The sequence below is a fragment of the Mirounga leonina genome, unplaced genomic scaffold (assembly GCF_011800145.1).
Source record: "Mirounga leonina isolate KUSES-001 unplaced genomic scaffold, KU_Mleo_1.0 Mir_179, whole genome shotgun sequence".
In the NCBI taxonomy this organism is placed as follows: Eukaryota; Metazoa; Chordata; class Mammalia; order Carnivora; family Phocidae; genus Mirounga; species Mirounga leonina.
The window spans coordinates 7,276,130-7,294,943 of NW_023270466.1; the positions used below are offsets into that span (position 1 = coordinate 7,276,130).

General features: G+C 39.9%; 1 protein-coding gene across 10 annotated transcripts in view; it reads right to left on the reverse strand.

Annotated features, from left to right (window-relative positions):
* The window catches only part of CDC14B (cell division cycle 14B), a 110,705-nt gene that overhangs the window by 54,263 nt on the left and 37,628 nt on the right, over window positions 1-18,814 (reverse strand). The window contains exon 1 of one of the 10 annotated variants that reach the window (XM_035024472.1): window positions 50-558. The exons of 8 other annotated variants lie outside the window; for them this stretch is intronic. In XM_035024472.1, the coding sequence (XP_034880363.1) occupies window positions 50-98 (49 nt within the window). In that variant the 5' untranslated portion in view covers window positions 99-558. Of the gene's footprint in view, window positions 1-49; window positions 559-18,814 lie in introns of those variants that run through there. One more of the 10 variants, XM_035024473.1, reaches the window with a different exon arrangement.

The following is an 18,814-nucleotide window of genomic DNA, read 5'->3' on the forward strand; positions in this document are numbered from 1 at the left end:
TTGTCACAGCGGCTCCCGGGACAGACAAGCTCCGCGCCACCGCACTCACCTTTGATCACCTCCGCCACCAGAGGGGTCCCTGCGCCCTCCCGGCTCATGACTCCAAAGCATCTGGAAGGCGGGGCGGAGGGGAGGACTGGGTGGCCAGGGAACAACCAGCCGCTGAGAGAGGAGGCGCCACGACCACACCCCCAAAGTTTAAAAAAACAGAAAGTTTAAAGGGCCGCGCCCAAGCGCAGGGCACAGCGACGCCCCTCGGCCACCCACCACACAGCAGACGCGGGCCAGCCAACCCCGGAAGTTCAAAACTTCTCAAACGTCCCCAAACGGAGCGGCGAGGGAGTGGGGCGCAGAAACCAGCCCCAGCCGCCCGGGCTGAGCTCCGGCCCGCCTCGGGGCCGCCGGGCGGTAGTCTGCAGCCAGTCGTCTGCAGCGCCAGGCCTTGCCCGGCAGCAATTTTGCATTTGAAGTCGAGGCCTGCAGCAAAGCGCGGGAGAGGCGGACGCCAGCCTCGTAAAAGCAAGTGGCTCCAAAAGCCATTAAAAGGACTTCTCAGAAGAGAAGGGCTCGGTGGGGAAACCTGCCAAGCGACGCGGGGGGTCCTCCCACAGCCGCGCACTCAGCTGCCCTCGCCGCCGCCGGTAGGGGGCACTGCGGCCGGAGCGTCACAGGCGGGGCGGGGGAGGCAGGGTCCTGGGCCGGGACTTCGTCCACTCCTCGGTCGGGTCGGGTCCAGACCCGCTGGGTGCCGGGCTCGCGCGAGTGCTGGCGTCTCATCTAAAATGGGCTCTCCAAAACTGTTCAGGATTTAAAGGAAAGCCTAAAAACTGAGGCCATGCGGTCCTTTAAAGGCTTTAGGGGCGCCTGGGTGGCTCAGGTGGTTAAGCGACTGCCTTCGGCTCGGGTCATGATCCCAGGCTCCTGGGATCGAGCCCCGCATCGGGCTCCCTGCTCCGCGGGAAGCCTGCTTCTCCCTCTCCCACTCCCCCTGCTTGTGTTCCCTCTCTTGCTGTGTCTCTCTCTGTCAAAAAAAAAAAAAAAAAAAAAAAAATCTTAAAAAAAAAAAAAGGCTTTAGATTGCACCTCAAGAAAACACTGGGATGTTGAAAAAATTCGGACACAATACTAAGCATCCATTTAAAGTATTTTCTAAATCTATGCTACTGTGTTAGTCTCAAGTGAAAAAAAATTAAGATACAGTGTGAGTATGGTCCCGATTTTGTTATATATATTGGTGCCGGGGCCATGGCTGATTTTAGTTTCCCCCTGTTATTTTTCCAAATTTCTTACAGAAAAGTATTGCTTTATGCATGAAAAAATTTGTAATGACTCTCCCTTACAAAGAAAGGCAATACGGTACAACTCTTTCCCCCAAATTAGAGTCTCAATACAACATACGCATTATATCACAGTATATACATCTTTGCATCAAAAGTAAGGGGCGCCTGGGTGGCTCAGTCGTTAGGCGTCTGCCTTGGGCTCAGGTCATGATCCCAGGTTTCTGGGATGGAGCCCCACATCGGGCTCCCCACTCCGCGGGAAGCCTGCTTCTCCCTCTCCCACCCCCCCTGCTTGCGTTCCCTCTCTTGCTGTGTCTCTGTCAAATAAATAAATAAAATCTTAAAAAAAAAAAAAAAAAAAAAGTAAGCCTGCATACCTCCTAACCTTATTCTAAAATTTCCTGACAGATCAAAGACTTTAAATGTAAAAAACAACAGTGAATTATTTCTGTACTCTCCAACTGGGCCTTTCTAAATGAAACAAAATCTAAAAGCCCAGAATCAACTACTAAATTGATACACATTTTTAGAATGGTCTTCATGGCAAATAAACATAGAAAGCCAAAAGATAAACTGGAAAAATATTTTTAAATTCATCTCATGTTGATGCTGAATTTCAAAATATAAAAATGCAAACTGAAACTACAAGGTACTATTTTGCCTTCAGACTGGCAAAAATCAAAGGAGTTTCGTAAGGCATCGTGTTGGTGAGTCTGTGGGGAAACAGGCACTTTCTCTCACTTTCCTGTGGGTAGGAATATAAACTGGGACAACCTCCTGAAGGGCAAGGAAGGGCAATCTGGCAGAAATTTTCAAGACTGAAAACTGGCTAGACTGCCAAGATAGGGGGTGCCTGTGTGGCTCCGTCCGTTAAGCGGTGGCCTTCAGCTCAGGTCATGGTCCCAGGGTCCTAGGATGGAGCCCTGCATGGGACTCCCTGCTAAGCGGGGAGTCTACTTCTCCTTCTCCCCCTCCCCCGCCGCTTGTACACTCTCTCACTCAAATAAATAAATTAAAAAAAAAAAGATTGCCAAGATAGGCTATTTAAATACTACCATTTCTACCGTTTATTTGAGTGTATGTAAAGTATATATACACATTTGTATGACCGTACATGAAATCTTGCATAGCAAATCTCAGGAAGGATATACAAGAAACTGGTAGTAGTGGTTGCCTTACAGGGGGAAACTGGGTGTTCAGAAACACAGAAGGGTGAGATTTATGCCTTTTTAAAACTTTCAAATTTTGAACCATATATTACCTATTCAAAATTATGAAGCTTTTGAAAAGTGAACTTGCAGGCTAACAGTGTTTTTCCAAAGTTTACTCTTCGTCAAGATACAAAACATTGTATGCACAGCACAGGGCAACCTGGAAAATGTCCTTTGCACACATTTAAAAAAGAGAACTAGTAACTTCTGAATTCTACCTATATATATCTTGAAATCCAGTTTCTTTTAACAAACCCAAATAGAACTGGGAATACCTAGAAGGAAGTGGGAAGAGATGTTTATATATTACAGGGAAGAAAAAAAGAATCACTGATTTTTGATGTCCAATTATCCTTATAGAATATATTCTCAGTACTCTATTGTTAGAATAATATTGCAATAAACTGTTACAGAGACTACAGTGCTGTGATGAGAGCTATTTACTAGAAACTACCTGGAACTAGAAACAGGGATCTTTACAAAGTTCTGCTTAAAGGTTCATGATTAAACTTATAAACCCACTATAAACCCACTTATCTTCCACTTAATGGTTCTGTTGTCAAGAACAGAAAACTGAAGTTTTAAAGTAATAAACCTTCTTGCCTATTTACGCCTGTCACATAATGCTGCCTCTCTTGCTTCCCTGAGTAATACAATACAGAAGGAATTGAAATCTCACCATTTTAAAAATGTTAACAGAAACATTCAACATCCTCACGCCAAAGTTGTTTGTTTTATTTTGGCTTTTCGGTCTCCAGTTTGCTACTTCTTCCTTTAATAACTATGTTAAATAAGTGAAAAACATTTTCCTGCATAACAAATATTTGGGGATAATTAAACAGTGGGGTATGATCTAAACCAAGTGAGAAATATATGTAGGAGTCAGGTGGCACTGATAATACGGTATATACCACCTTTTAACAGAAAAGATTAAAAACTCTACTTGGACATAATAGACACAATGGATTTCCTACTATTTCTCTTTACGCCTGGAACTGGACTGACTTCACAGATCTTGGAAGAGCAGCTGGAGACATGACCAGCTTCCCTAAAGGATAAGGGAGCTCACTAGAAGACAAGCAGAAAGGAGGATTCCATATACCTATGGAACAAAAGAGAACAGGTAAAAAAAAAAAAAAAAAAAAACAGTCTCCACCTGAGAGAGAAGGCAACAGAGACATCAAGCTCTCATCTGCATGAGAGCACACATCTTTGAAGGGAAGAAGTGACCAAGAGGAGCAGAGGAAGAATGTTCACGAAAGTACTGATTTAAAAAAAGAAAATAGGGCGCCTGGTGGCTCAGTTGGTTAAGCGACTGCCTTCGGCTCAGGTCATGATCCTGGAGTCCCGGGATCGAGTCCCGCATCGGGCTCCCTGCTCAGCAGGGAGTCTGCTTCTCCCTCTGACCCTCCTCCCTCTCATGCTCTCTGTCTCTCATTCTCTCTCTCTCTCAAATAAATAAATAAAATCTTTAAAAAATAAAAAAGAAAAAAAAAGAAAAAAGAAAATAATGACAGCGAGGAATTATTGAGAATTTAGTGCCAGGTATTGTATTAATAAGCTCATTACAACATATGAGGTAGATACTACTACTGCTACAATCAGTATTTTTCAGGAAGTGAAACCTAACCTTAAAGAGGCAAAGTGACTAACCTAAGCAAGGTCCCTAAACCTGTAGTAATGTAGCAGAATTAGGACAGGCTATTGGATTGAAGCCTTAGATTTTTAAAATCCCTGCCTCAGAGACTTGCCCTAATATAAAGCATGAATAATTAAAACAATATGATTTTAGCACAGCAATAGACAAATACGGACCTAGGCATACATGAAAACTTAGTATATGAGGAAAATGATATTTCAAGTCAATAACAAAGAAGGCCTTATTCAATAAGGGGAAAATATCTACATGTATAAAAAGAAAGTGAGATTCCCATCTTACCTATTATATAGAAAAAATACCAGATTACATAACTTAAAAAGATGTCAGATAACTATAAAAATATATTGAATAGTTTTACAATTTAAATGGGGGAATTTGGGGGGTGCCTGGGTGGCTCAGGTGGCTAAGTGTCTGCCTTCGGCTCAGGTCATGATCCCAAGGGTCCTGGGATCAAGCCCTGCATCGGGCTCCCTGCTAAGCAGGGAGCCCGCTTCTCCCTCTGCCTGCTGCTCCCCCTGCTTGTGCTCGCTCTCTCTGTCAAATAAATAAATAAATAAAATTTTAAAATGAGGAATTTTTAAGCATGACACAAAACTCAAGCCATAGAGGTAAAAAACAGAAACTTAGGGGGAAATTATATAATACAGGGTTAATCATCACAACAGATAAAAAGTACCTACAAAATAATATAACAACCCAATAGAAAATAAAACTCTATGAAGGCTATAAACAGCCAATTCAGAAAAGTAATACAAATGGTCAATAGCATATGAAAGGAAAATCTTCCCAGTGGCTCATCAATTAAAAAAAAAAAATCCATCATCATGAACAGATTACAGAAGCAAGCCACATGATTATCTCATTAAATACAGAAAAAGGAATCATTAAAATCAAGTCAGTTCCAATTAAGTCTTTCTATAATGAGCCTAAAGGAGAACTTCCTTAACCTGATAAAGAGTATCTTCCATATACTTCTAGCAAATATCATACTTCATGCTTTAATGTGTAAGCATCTCCCTGAAATAAAAAACAACTCCTATCATTACAATAACTGGAAGTTCTGGCTGATGCCAAGAAAAGAAAAAGAAATGAGAGAGAACTGGAAAGGAACCAATTGTCCTTATTTACAGACAATGATTATCTTCCTAAAAAATACAAGAGAATCTGTAGACAAACTATTAAATGACCTAATAAACTTTTGCAAAGTTTCTAGATATAGATGGTTAACATACAAAAGCCAAGAGTTTCTCTATATATTTGTAATAACCAATTAGGAAATATAATAGAAAAAAATGTGCATATCCTTTATGAATATATGGGAAGATAAAGCAGGTTTATAATTGGGAAGATACACTATCAAAAGATGGTGATTACCCTCAAACTAAAGGCAATTCTTACTAAAAGCTCAATAGAGCTTTTCGTGGAACCTGACAAGCTGATCCTAAAATTAATCTAGACGATCACAGGGCCAAGAAGGACTGAGATCACTTTGAAAAGGAAAAGGAAAGGGGAACCGACTGGGTGGCTCAGTCAGTGAAGCGTCTGCCTTCTGCTCAGGTCATGATCCCCGGACCCTGGGATCGAGCCCCGGGTCAGGCTTCCTGCTCAGCGGGGAGCCTGCAGCTCCCCCTGCTTGTGTGCGTGCTCCGTGTCTCTCGCGCGAGCATGTGTGCTCTATCTCTGGCAATAAATAAATAAAATCTTTAAAAAAAAAAAAAAAAAGGAAAGGAAAGGGGCCATTGCCCTACCAAATTGTAAAACTTACAATAATCTGGCACAGATAGAATAGACAAAAGGTAAAGACGAGAGCCCAGAAAGAGGCCACATATACGTGGAAACTTCATATATGGCAGAGATGGAATTACAGATAAGTAGGAAAATTAAGAATACTCAATGCAGGGCGCCTGGGTGGCTCAGCTGTTAAGCGTCTGCCTTCGGCTCAGGTCATGATCCCAGGGTCCTGGGATCGAGTCCCACATCGGGTTCCCTCCTCGGCGGGAAGCCTGCTCTCCCTCTCCCACTCCCACTGCTTGTGTTCCTGCTCTCGCTATCTCTGTCTCTGTCAAATAAATAATAAATAAAATCTTTAAAAAAAAAAAAAAAGACTTTTGGGCGCCTGAGTGGCTCAGCTGGTTAAGCGACTGCCTTCAGCTCAGGTCATGATCCTGGAGTCCCGGAATCGAGTCCCCCATCAGGCTCCCTGCTCAGCAGGAAGTCTGCTTCTCCCTCTGACGCTCCCCCATCTCATGCTCTCTCTGTCTCTATCTCATTCTCTCTCTCAAATAAATAAATAAAATCTTAAAAAAAAAAAGAATACTCAATGCATGGTATGGGGATAATTGGGTATACCTATTGTCAGGGATGGTAAGAGGGAAGAAGATTTGATCTCATATCATATGTCACCTGTCCCCAAAGAAGAAAAAAATCTCAGGTGGACTAAAATCTTAGATACGATAAGAAAGCTTTAAAAGTTTTAGAATATAGAAAAATAACAGCAAAGGGATGGATTAAAAAAAAAACAAGACATAAAAGGTATTAACTATAAAGCAAAAGTTTAAGAAATTTGGTCACATGAAGATTTGATGCTTCTGTTCAATACAAGACCCCATAAACAAAATTTTTAAAAAGAATTCACAACTAGGAAAAGATAAGTATAATGCATAAAAGGAAAGAGGATTAGTATCAGAGTTTACAACCAACTATAAGTCAGACAAAAAAGCTAACACCCCAATAAATATGGGCAGAAGATGGGAATAAGAAATTCACAAAAGACACGTAACTGTTCTTTTTAGGACCTATGAGTATGAGGATGGTTTTAGTCTATGCTATGCCTTGTGATGAACTGAGTTTATTGCTCAGGGAAAGCTATGGCAACAACTAACCCCGAAATCTTAATGATTTAGTTCACTACAACAGAGGCTTATTTCTTGTTGGTGCTACATGTCCATCACCGGTAGGGGGTGGAGGCTCTATCCTACATAGTCATTCAAGGATCCAGGATGATAAGAGGATCCATCAGTTAGCAGATGCACCATCTGGAATTTATCCTTGTGGTTGGTTGTCCAATTAGCCAGTGGCTGCTTGCATAAGTAATTCCAGTTGCCTGCAGATCTAAATGCACACAGATATAAACCAAGTCCCATAATTTTATCAGTAATAATGCCTACATTTTAATCTTTATCTATTTAACTCCTGTGTTCCTCTATCAATTGGTCTGGAACTAAGGCAGGGAAAAAAGTAATCTTATCTGAAGAGATCCAAACATCTTCCCCCAATGTTACATTAGTCTCCATACTCACCTATATTTCTGAAATATTTTATAAATGAATTTTTTTAAAAGGAAACCATTAGAAGAACTACGAAGGTTTCCACACCTTCCAAATCATTACAGTAAGAGAAAATGAAACTAAGAAAATGTGATCAAGGCACCAAACAGTTAGGAAAAACAAGGCAAAGAGAAAACAGAATGAGTTGGTAAGAGTAAGTCCAAACATATTAATAAAAATAAAGTGCAAAATAATTAAATTCATCTTTAAGATATTCAAATTGAATTTAAAAGTATATACTGTTTAATAAAGACTACTAAAACAAAGCCTATAGGGATTTCATTTAAATGAAAAGATAGAATATGGTACCCCATCTTACTGCATTTTGATTTATTGCACTTCACGGATACTATGATTTTTGCAAATTGAAGGTTTGTGGCAACACTGCATCGAGCAATCTCTTGGTGCCATTTTTTTCCCAACAGCATTTGCTCACTTTGTGTCTGTGTGTCACATTTTGGTAATTCTTACAATTACATCAAACATTTTCATTATTATTATATATGTTATGGTGATCTGTGGTCTTTGATGTTACTATTGTAATTGTTTTGGGATCACATCCACATAAGATGGTGAACTTAATCGATAAATTTGTGTATTCTGTCTACTCCACCAACTAGCCATTTCCCCATCTCTCTTCCCCCTCCTCACAACAATATTGGAATTAGACCAATTAGCAACCCTACAATGGCCTCTAAGTGTTCAAGTGAAAGGAAGAATTACACATCCCTCGCTTTAAATCCAAAGGCAAAAATTACTAAGCTTGGTGAGGGAGGCATGTCAAAAGCCAAGATAGGCTGAAAGCTAGTCCTCTTGCACCAAAATGCAGAGTTGTGAATGCAAAGAAAAAGTTCTTGAAGAAAATAAAAGTGCTACTCCAGTGAACACATTAATGATAATAAAAGTGAGACAGCCTTACTGCGGATTTGGGGAAAGTTTTTGTGGTATGGATAGATCACACTAGTCCTAACATTCCCTTAGGCCAATGCCTAAGCCATAGCAAGGCCCCATCTCTCCAATTCTGTGAAGGCTGAGAGAGATGAGGAAGCTGCAGCAAGAAAGTCTGAAGCTAGTAGAGGTTGGTTCATAAGGTTTATAGAAAGAAGCCATCTCCATGACATATAAGTACAAAGTGAAGTAATTAATGAAGAGGGCTATACTCATCAGACTTTCAATGTAGGTGAAACAGCCTTTTATTGGAAGATGTCATTTAGGACTTTCACAGCTACTGAAAAGAAGTCAATGCCTGGCTTCAAATCTTCAAAGGACAGGCTGACTCTCTTGTTAAGGGCTAACATAGATGGTAACTTTCAGTTGAAGCCAGTGTTCCTCTACCATTCTGAAAATCCTAGGGCCCTTGAGAATTATGGTAAATCTACTCTGCCTGTGCTCTACAAATGGAACAACAAAGCCTGAATGGCAGCACATCTGTTTATAATATGGTTTACTGAATGTTTCAAGTCCAATGTTGAGAACCCTGCTCAGAGATAAAGATCCTTTCAAAATATTACTGATCATTGACAATGTTTCTGGTCACTCAAGAGCTCTGATGGAGATGTACAATGAGATTAACATGTTCATACTGCCAACAAAACATCCATTCTGTAGCCCATGGTCAAGGAGTCATTTTGACTTTCAAGTCTTATTATTTAAGAAATACATTTTATAAGGCTATAGCTGCCATAGACAGTGGTTCCTCTGATGGATCTGGGCAAGGTAAATCAAAAACCTTCTAGGAAGGATTCACTGTTCTAGATGCCATTAAGAACATTCATGATTCATGGGAAGAGGTCAAATTATCAACATAAACAGGAGTTTGGAAGAAACTGATTTTAACCTCATGGATGACTTTGAGGGGTTCATGACTTCAGTGGAAGAAGTAACTGCAGATGTGATGGAATAGCAAAAGAACTAGAATTAAAAGAGGAACCTGGACATGTGACTGATTGCTACAACTGCATGATAAAATGTATGAGGAGTTGTTCCTTATGGATGAGCAATGAAAGTAGTTTCTTGAGATGGAATCTACTCCTGGTGAAGATGCTGTGAAGATTGCTGAAAAGACATCAAAGGATGTAGAATATTATGGAACAGTTGATAAAAGCAGCCAGCAGGGTTTTAGAGGACTGACTCCAATTTTGAAGGAAGTTCTGTTGGTAAAATGCTATCAAACAGCACTTCATGTTATGGAGAAATCATTTGTGAAAAGAAGAGTCAATCAATGTGGCAAACCTCACTGTTATCCTTTTTTAAGAAATTGCCACAGCCACCCAACTTTCACAACCGCCACCCAGATCAGTCAGCAGCCATCCACACCAGGGCAAGACTCTCCACCAGCAAAAAGATTTTGGCTCACTTAAAGCTCAGATGACGGTTAGCATTTTTTAGCAATAAAGTATTTTTTAATTAAGGTATACACATTGGTGTTTTAGATATAATGCTATTGCATACTTAAGAGACTGGACTATATAGCTAACATAATATTTACATGCACTGGGAAACCAAAAAGTTCATTTGATTTGCTTTACTGTGATATTCACTGTATTGCAGTGGTCTAGAACTGAGCCCACAAATATCTCCGTGGTATGCCTGTAGAATTCACAGCAAAAAGTAATAAAAAGATGAAGATGTTTCATGATTAAAGATATAATCTACCAAGAGATTACAACAATCACACGTCTTATGACAACAGATTTAAAATCCATAAAGCAAAACTAGTGAAAATAGGAGAAATTAATAAATCCATAATCATAAAACACTAATGTACCTCCAAAAAATAAAATAAGGAATTATAAGTTTGATCTAGTAAATACAGAATACTGTTTTCAACAGAGAACAGTAACTTTGCAAATAGGATATGCACTTAAGTCATCATGTATCAAGGTCACAAGGAAATCACAAGAACTTCCAGAAAGCAGAAACCATACGTCTGTACAGACCATACAATGACCAAAATACAGTAATATTTGAAACTTATTGATGAAAGGATAACACAAAAAAATCTATTTCTAAATTACATTCAACATAGAGAAATTAAAACAGAATTCGACACATTTAATGTCTATAAGAATTCATATTAAAATCTGTAGAATATGGTAAACAAAAATCTGAAGAAAAATGATCTGCTTACAAAATGTCTCCTTGTCACACTACTCACGAAAAAATAAACTGTACCTGATTAAAAAGCTGAACATATAGTAATTCTGGTTTGCTACATCCCAGGCCATGTAGGATTGCATATCCTGACTCCCTTATGGCTAAATGAGCAGAGGTGAGATATATATCACTTCCAGGCCGGCCCATTAAATTGATGGTACAAAACCCTGCAGAATTTTCTTGCCCTCTGACCAGCAGCATTCAAGATTATAGTCACAATACAAACCATTTTAGAAAACTGGCAGTGTCTAGGGGTGCCTGGGTGGCTCAGTCAGTTGGGTGTCCAACTCTTGGTTTCAGTTCAGTCATGGTCTTAGGGCTGAGGAATAGGGCCCCGCCTCAGACTCTATGCTTGGCAGGGAGTTTGCTTGGGATTCTTTCCCTCTCCTTCCCTCCCCCTCTCAAATAAATAAATAAATCTTAACAAAAAGAAAAAAAAAAAAGATGGAGTGCCTGGGTGGCTCAGTCAGTTAAGCCTCTGACTCTTGATTTCCGCTCAGGTCAGATCTCAGGGTTGTGAGATTGAGCCCTGCACATCAGGCTCCACGCTCAGCAGGGAGTCTGCTGGAGATTCTTTCCCTCTGCGCCCCTGCCCCGCACAGTGTGCGCTCTCTCTCTAAAATGGATAATTTTTTTTTAAAGATTTTATTTATTTATTTGACAGAAAGAGACTCAGCGAGAGAGGGAACACAAGCAGGGGAGTGGGAGAGGAAGAAGCAGGTTTCCTGCAGAGCAGGGAGCCTGATGCGGGGCTCAATCCCAGGACTCTAGGATCATGTCCTGAGCTGAAGGCAGATGCTTAATGACTGAACCACCCAGATGCCCCAAAAATGGATAAATTTTTTTAAAAAAGGAAACTGTCAATGTCCGTAAAAAATGAACATCACACATTTTATGATTTAGTAATTCCACTTCTAGATATATATATATAACACACACAACAAAAACACATACATATTCACTAAGAAAGATACAAAAAGAGGTTCATAGAATCATTTGAAAATAATGACTGAAAACAAAAACTGAAAACAAACCAATGTTCAGAAACAGAAGACTGAAACACTGTGATACTTGCTTACAATGGCATATTAAATAACAGTAAGAATGAATGAACTATAACCATGTGCAATTATCACAGATGACCCTCACAAACATACTGTTTAGTGCAAGTAGCCAGACACAAAAGAGTACATACAATATGATTCCATTTATATAGATTTTAAAACAAGACAGATCTTTGGCAATAAAAATTAGGATTATCCATGAAGGGTTAGTGATTAGGAAAGGCTACAAAGGGGTAGTTTCTGGGGTACAGTAATGTTCTGTTTCTCAGTCTGTGTGCTAGTTATTTACCCATGATGTACACAAGTTGTCTATCAAGTGCACATTTCTGTGTATTACTATTACATATTATAAATATGTGTATATTATTAAAATAAATAAGAGTTCACTTATGTTATACTCAATAAAAAGTTATGTATGTACTAGCTGTGCTCCACCAGCCTGGGTCACAAGAGTAAGGAGATTTAGAACAGGCCTTACCTAATTAGTGGTAGGTATGTGTCAGGAACACAAAATAAACCTTAGCTTGTTACATTCCACTAAGATTTTGGAGTTGTAATCACAACACAATCTAGCCTATCCTGATACTTATCTTCAGATGTTTAAGAAAAGTCTTAAACTAAAACATAAAATGCAAAAGCTATAAAGAGAAAGGATTTGATAAATTTACAAAAGACACCATAATGATATTTTTTAGAAATGGGGTGGCGGGAGAGAAGAATACTGTAGCCAACCTGAAAAAACTCAACAAAATAAGTATATAATATTGAATTATAACCCCATGTATAAAATAAATATACACAAATGCTGATACAAATAAGTGATTAAAAAAATGGAGAGGAGGCAAACCTTCCTTACAGAAGAATTCCAAATAAAATATGTAGATACTTCCCTCCAAGAGGTGGAGCTTAACCTCTCCCCTCTTTGCGTGAACTTAGTGACTTGCTTCTAAAGAATACACTACGGAAAGGGGAAAATGGCAACTTTACAGAGGAGAAACCTGGCCAACACTATTTTAACCCAAGTGGTCATAATTAACCAGTGTTGTCATGTGGATTTCATGTACCCCCGATACGATGTGATAAGAAGGGCACTTTGCTGTGGTATTCATTCCAAAACCCAGTGCAGTCATTAGAAAATATCAAACACAAGAGCATTCTACAAAATGCCTGACCAGTACTCCCCAAAACTGTCAAGGAAACTGTCAAAGACCTTAGATGATTAAGAAGATGACATCAAAAACAATATAGTATCCTAGAATTAATCCTAAAATAGAAAAAGGACATTAATGGAAAAACTGTGGATATCTGAATAAAGGCTAGAGTATATTTAATAGCAACATACCAGTGTTGGTGTCTTAATGTACCACAGTACTTCAACATGATGTAGAGACTCAACTGTGTCCCCCTAAAATAGATATCTTGAAGCCTTAACCCCCAGAAAGGCTATATTGTAGATAGGGCCTTTAAGAAGGTAATTAAATGAGGTCATAAAAATGGGGCTCTAGAGCAACAGAACTAAAGTCCTTGTAAGAATTGGAAGAGAGGCACCTGGGTGGCTGTCGGTTAAGCATCTGAATCTTGATTTCAGTTCAGGTCATAATCTCAGGGTCGTGAGATCAAGCCCCGCATTGGGTTCTGCGCTGAGCACAGAGTCTGCTATCCCTCTCCCTCTGCTCTAAGTAAAATCTAAAAAAAAAAAAAAAGAAGAAGAAAAGAAAGACAAAGAAAAAGAAGTAGAAGAGATACCAGAGGTCTTTCTCTTTGCACACACAGAGTAAAAGCCATGTGAGGTCACAGCAAGCTAGGAAGAAAGGCTTCACCAAAACCAACCCTGTTTGCACCTTTAATCTTGGGATTTCCAACATCCAGAACTGTAAAAAAAAATACATTGCTGTTGTTTAAACCACCCAGTCTGTGTATTTATTTTGGCTGCCTGAGGTGACTAATGCAGAGGGTAGTTGGAGGAAACTAAAACTAGTAAAGACAATTCAGGAACTCTCTACTATCTATAAATCTAAAACATTAAAAAAAAAAGGAACTGGAAGAAAATATTTGTGACTTATGTAACAAAATATAAATATATATAAAATAAATATTAAAAATGCCTATGAAAGGGGCACCTGGGTGGCTCAGTTGGTTAAGCATCTGCCTTTGGCTCAGGTCATGATCACAGGATCCTAGGATCTAGCCCCACGTGGGCTCCCTGCTCAGTGGGGAGCCTGCCTCCCTCTCTCCCTCTGCCGCTCCCCCTGCTTATGCCCTGTCTGTCAAATAAACAAATAAATAAGTAAATAAATAAAATCTTTAAAAAACAAAATGCCTATGAAATACCTTAAAACTGCAAACAGTCCAACAGAAAACAGAGTCAAATATAAAAAGGCAAGTCAGAAAACTAAACAAATTACAAAAAACCATGTGAGATGTTTAACCTAATTAGTAATTCAAAAAATAAAAATTACAAAACTGTAATTCTGTTTCACACCATCAAATTGGAAAAAAATTTAAATACTGATATCAATTAGGGAAAAGTTGTGGGGAAGTTGCTACTTTTATATAAATAAGGTGGGACTGTACATTGATAGAGGTGTTCTGGATCTGACAGTGTCTGTCATGCATGTATTCCTTGACCCAGCTGGTCCCCCTTCTTGATGTCTACCTCAGAGAAATGCTAGCATATGGGCAGCAAGAAACATTTGTGAAGATGTTTACGAATGCACCGTCTGCAGTAAAACTAAACGGAAATAATAATTGTTAACAAAGCAGAATAATTACATAAACTAAAATTAAGTCATACTGTGACTTAAAATTAATGAGGCAGAGCACTATGAAATCTCTCCACAAGTACTACAAAGGTAAATTATTTTTTAAAAAAACTAGATGAACAACAGATAATATGTAAAAACAGTGAAACAAAGCAGTATCTCTATAGGCAAATTTATACATATGAAAACAAACAGAAAAGCAAAAGACACCCCACCAAACAGTTAATTTATAGAAAAGGTACTGGGATTGGGGGGCAGGGAAAGAAATAGTTATTTTATTGGTATTACTTAGGTCTTTAAGAACATCTTAAAAGTAAGTCTTTTTTACTTAGTTTATATGTAATTGAAAATACAGTCCTCTGGGGAGTAAGGAAGGGATGGGGGGAAGCCTTTCATCATCTTTCTGTATCATCTCCCTCCCAACCTGGGTGGCCTAATTCCCTGTTAATAAGTCCATGAATCAACAGCTATCTTCAGCCAGGACAAGATCCACAGTCCCAGGGCCGACATCAGTTTAAATGAAGCACTAGTAACCGGCACTCTTAACTGGAAGACTGAGTTAGTTTCCAGAATGAGTTAGTAACTCCTGCCAACTGCTTTTCACCTCAGAATATCCGTCTTCCCTGGGCTACAGGTTCAGAATGGTTTGACTCTCAATGCACCTTATGGGGAGCTACTAAGGGGTGGCAAAGATAAGACTGCTCTATCAGGCTCTTTGGTTCTTCTCTTCAAAACAGAGGCTGTAAACTTTAAATCACTGGGGGGCTGGGGTGGGGAGTGGGTGGGGGCAATCTCTCCAGCCCTCTGTCCCACATGCTCTCTGGCTATGTGACAAAAAAGCAAAATTCATAGTTCTAGACTCTAGTTTGTCACTGAATGTTGTATAATTACTCTTACCTGAGACTTCTAACATATTTAATAAATTTATCAGAAGGTAGAGTGCACTGATACAGATGAATTCTTTTTTGTTTTGTTTTATATAATGGCACCGGGTTATTGTTAAATTTGCTTTCAAACTGCATAGACAAGGTCAAAATGTATACAGTTAGGTTTAAGCTACACTGTGGGACAAATCACTTGATCTAGGGGCAACCGTTCTTACCAGAAACTCACACTCCCAAGATGGGCAGCTTTAAAGCAGGAAAATCACATTCCAGAGATAATACAGCTTTTCTATTATCCGTTTATCTGGAGAATTTATAATTAAAATACTGAATGCCAAGTGGTTTTTATTGGTAAAATGAGTAGCTTGCTAATCAAAGTAATAGTTGTTAGAAAGGGCTCTCATTGGTGAAATTAATGGCTGTCCATATATGCAGATTGTATAATCTGTCTATAAAATATTTTAGACAAACGGGACGCCTGGGTAGCTCTGTTGGTTAAGCGTCCGACTCTTGGTTTCAGCTCAAGTCATGATCTTGGGGTTGTGGATCCAGCCCCATGTAGGGCTCTGTGCTTACCATGGAGTCTACTTGTCCCTCTTCCCTCTGCTCCCCTGCCCCCCGCTAGTGCTTGCGCTCTATCTCTAAAATAAATAAATAAAATCCTTAAAAAAAATATTTTAAACAAACATTTTATAAGAATCTAATGTGACTCTTATTTAGGGGTAGTGTTTAAGACCACATGTGTAAAGTAGCCTGTGTCCAGCTACTAGCTATGAGGATTTCTGGTTGACTGGTGCCAACTATAAGGTTAACGGAATCCTGTACCTGGAATACTGTCATATCTGCCTCAAGTGAACCAGTCATGAAAGCAGAGGTCAGAATACCTAAAAACTCAGGAGATGAGCCCACAGGAAAGGGTGTATCATGATTTATGCCTGCTTGCTAAGAATATTTAATAAATGACTTGTGTAGAATTGTTTTTATCTGAGACTAGCATTCATTATAACCTATCTACCTCAAGTTTTCCTGCAGTGACTGTTATCTATCAAAAACTCCTAAGAGCTGTGCATGACCAAACTGGCTCAGGGCAGTTTCCAACAGTCTGATACAAAAGTTAGATTAGATCTGGCATCACTAACATATCCTAAAACATTTGGATCATCACAGTCTTCATGGAAGACACAAGCCAGAAAAGGAAGTTACACTGAAATAAAGCAGTCAACTTCAGAGGACAGATATTTTTCTAGGATCCTAAGCCAAGAGCTTTGATAAATAAATTCTAATTTATCTACTTAAATAAGCATTTCAAAAGGTGGCGGGGGGATGCGAGAGGGGGTAAGTACATGGTCTATCTCATCTCATTTCTTGGAAGTGAATGTAAAAAAGACTTACTTTAATTAGTATTTTTAATATAATTACCTTATCGGAAGCAAATTCTTATTCATAATACTCATTATATCCAATGGTATACTAAGGTCCTCCTAACAATAATTAGGACAAATCACAATTCTAGGCCACTAGTTCTATCAACAAGTAGTATTTTTTCTGTAGAAAAACATCATGGGGTGCCTAGGTGGCTCAGTCGTTAAGCATCTGCCTTCAGCTCAGGTCATGGTCCCAGGGTCCTGGGATGGAGCCCCGCATCGGGCTCCCTGCTCAGCGGGAAGCCTGCTTCTCCCTCTCCCACTCCCCCTGCTTGTGTTCCCTCTTTCGCTGTGTCTCTCTCTGTCAAATAAATAAATAAATAAATAAAATCTTAAAAAAAAAAGAGGGGGGCAGAGCAAGATGGCGGAGGAGTAGGAGACCTGGATTTCGTCTGGTTCCAGGAATTCAGCTGGATAGGGATCAAACCATTCTGAACACCTACGAACTCAACAGGAGATCGAAAAAAGAATAGCAACAATTCTTTGAACAGAAAAGTGACCACTTTCTGGAAGGTAGGACGTGCGGAAAAGTACATCCGAGGTGATATTCGGGAGGATTGACAGCGGGGGAGGGGGCCTCCGTCTGCCACTTCTGGCAAGTGATAGAGCCGCAGAGCACCAAATCGGAACTTTTAGAAGTCGGCTCCGCTGAGGGACGTCGCTTCGGTGGCTAAGCAGGGGGTGGAACCCTCTCTGAGACAGTGTGGTCTCAGGAGCCTCAGGGTCACAGAAAGACTGGGGGTGCCTGAGTACAGCAGAGCTCCCAGGTATCGGAGCAGGGAAGCCAGCTGCAGAGATGGAGCAGAGGAGCGGGCTCTCAGCTCAGGGTTGCCATAAACCGTGATCTGCAGCACAATCGGGCCACTGCTCCTCCAGTAGGGACCCAACAAGCGACAGATCCAGGGAGACTCCCCTTCCTCCCCCAGGAGGAGAGGGGTGGGAGCGCACCGCAGGGATCTGCTGGGTTTGGAGACTCCACACGGGGTCGTGAGCCAGAGAAAGAAATGCTCGGTCACAGGCTGGGTGAGCACAGAGTGCGGCCGGAGACCTGGGAGATGGGGAGTGATTGACTGCTTTTCTCTGGGGCTCACTGGGGAGTGGGGCCCCAAGTTCTCGGCTCCTCTGGGGTGGAGATTGGGAGGCCACCATTTTCACTCTCGTCTTCCAAAGCTGCACGGAAAGCTTGCAGGAAACAAAAGCTCCCGAGAGCAAACCTGAGCAGACTACTTAGCCCTGACCTGGCAAGGGTGGGGCAATTCCGCCTCCGGCAAAGACATTTGGGAACCACGGCAACAGGCCCCTCCCCCAGAAGATCAGCGAAAACAGCCAGCCAAGACCAATTTTACTAATCAATGAGAATGGCAAAACTCCAGTACTAGGGGAATACAGTACATAGAATTTGTGGCTTTTTTACCATGATTCTTTAGTCTTTCAAAGTTAATTTTTTTAACTGTCTTTTTTTTCATTTTTCTTTTTCCCTTTTTCAACCAACATCTTATCAATCCCTTTTTTAAAAAACCGTTTTATTTTTCATTTTTAGAGTGATATTCTATCCCATCATAGTAGTTACCCTTATTTTTGGCATATATATATAAGTTGTTCACTCTTTAAAGTTTTGAGATACAGTTTCTTCCAACAGATCAAAATATACCGTAAATCTCTAGTGTATGGCTTTCTTCTAGTCTCCTGCCTGATCACATTCTCTCCTTTTTCCTTTTTTTTTTAAAATCCCCTTCTTTCTTTTTTCAACCAACTTCTTATCTTATCAATTCCTCTTATAAAATCATTTATAATTTTCATCTTTACAGTCATATTCCATCTGTTCATTATATTAACCCTTATTTTTGTACATATAAGTTTTTCTTTCTTTAAAATTTTGGGAGGCACTATCTTCTAACAGACCAAAATAAACCCAAAATCTAGTGTGTGGCACTGATCTATGCACCAGCCTGATCATATTTGATCATATTCTGTTTTTTCTGTTCTGTTGCGTTTTTGTTTTTATCTCTTTCTCTTTTCTTTCTTTCCCTTTCTTTTCCCCCGGTTT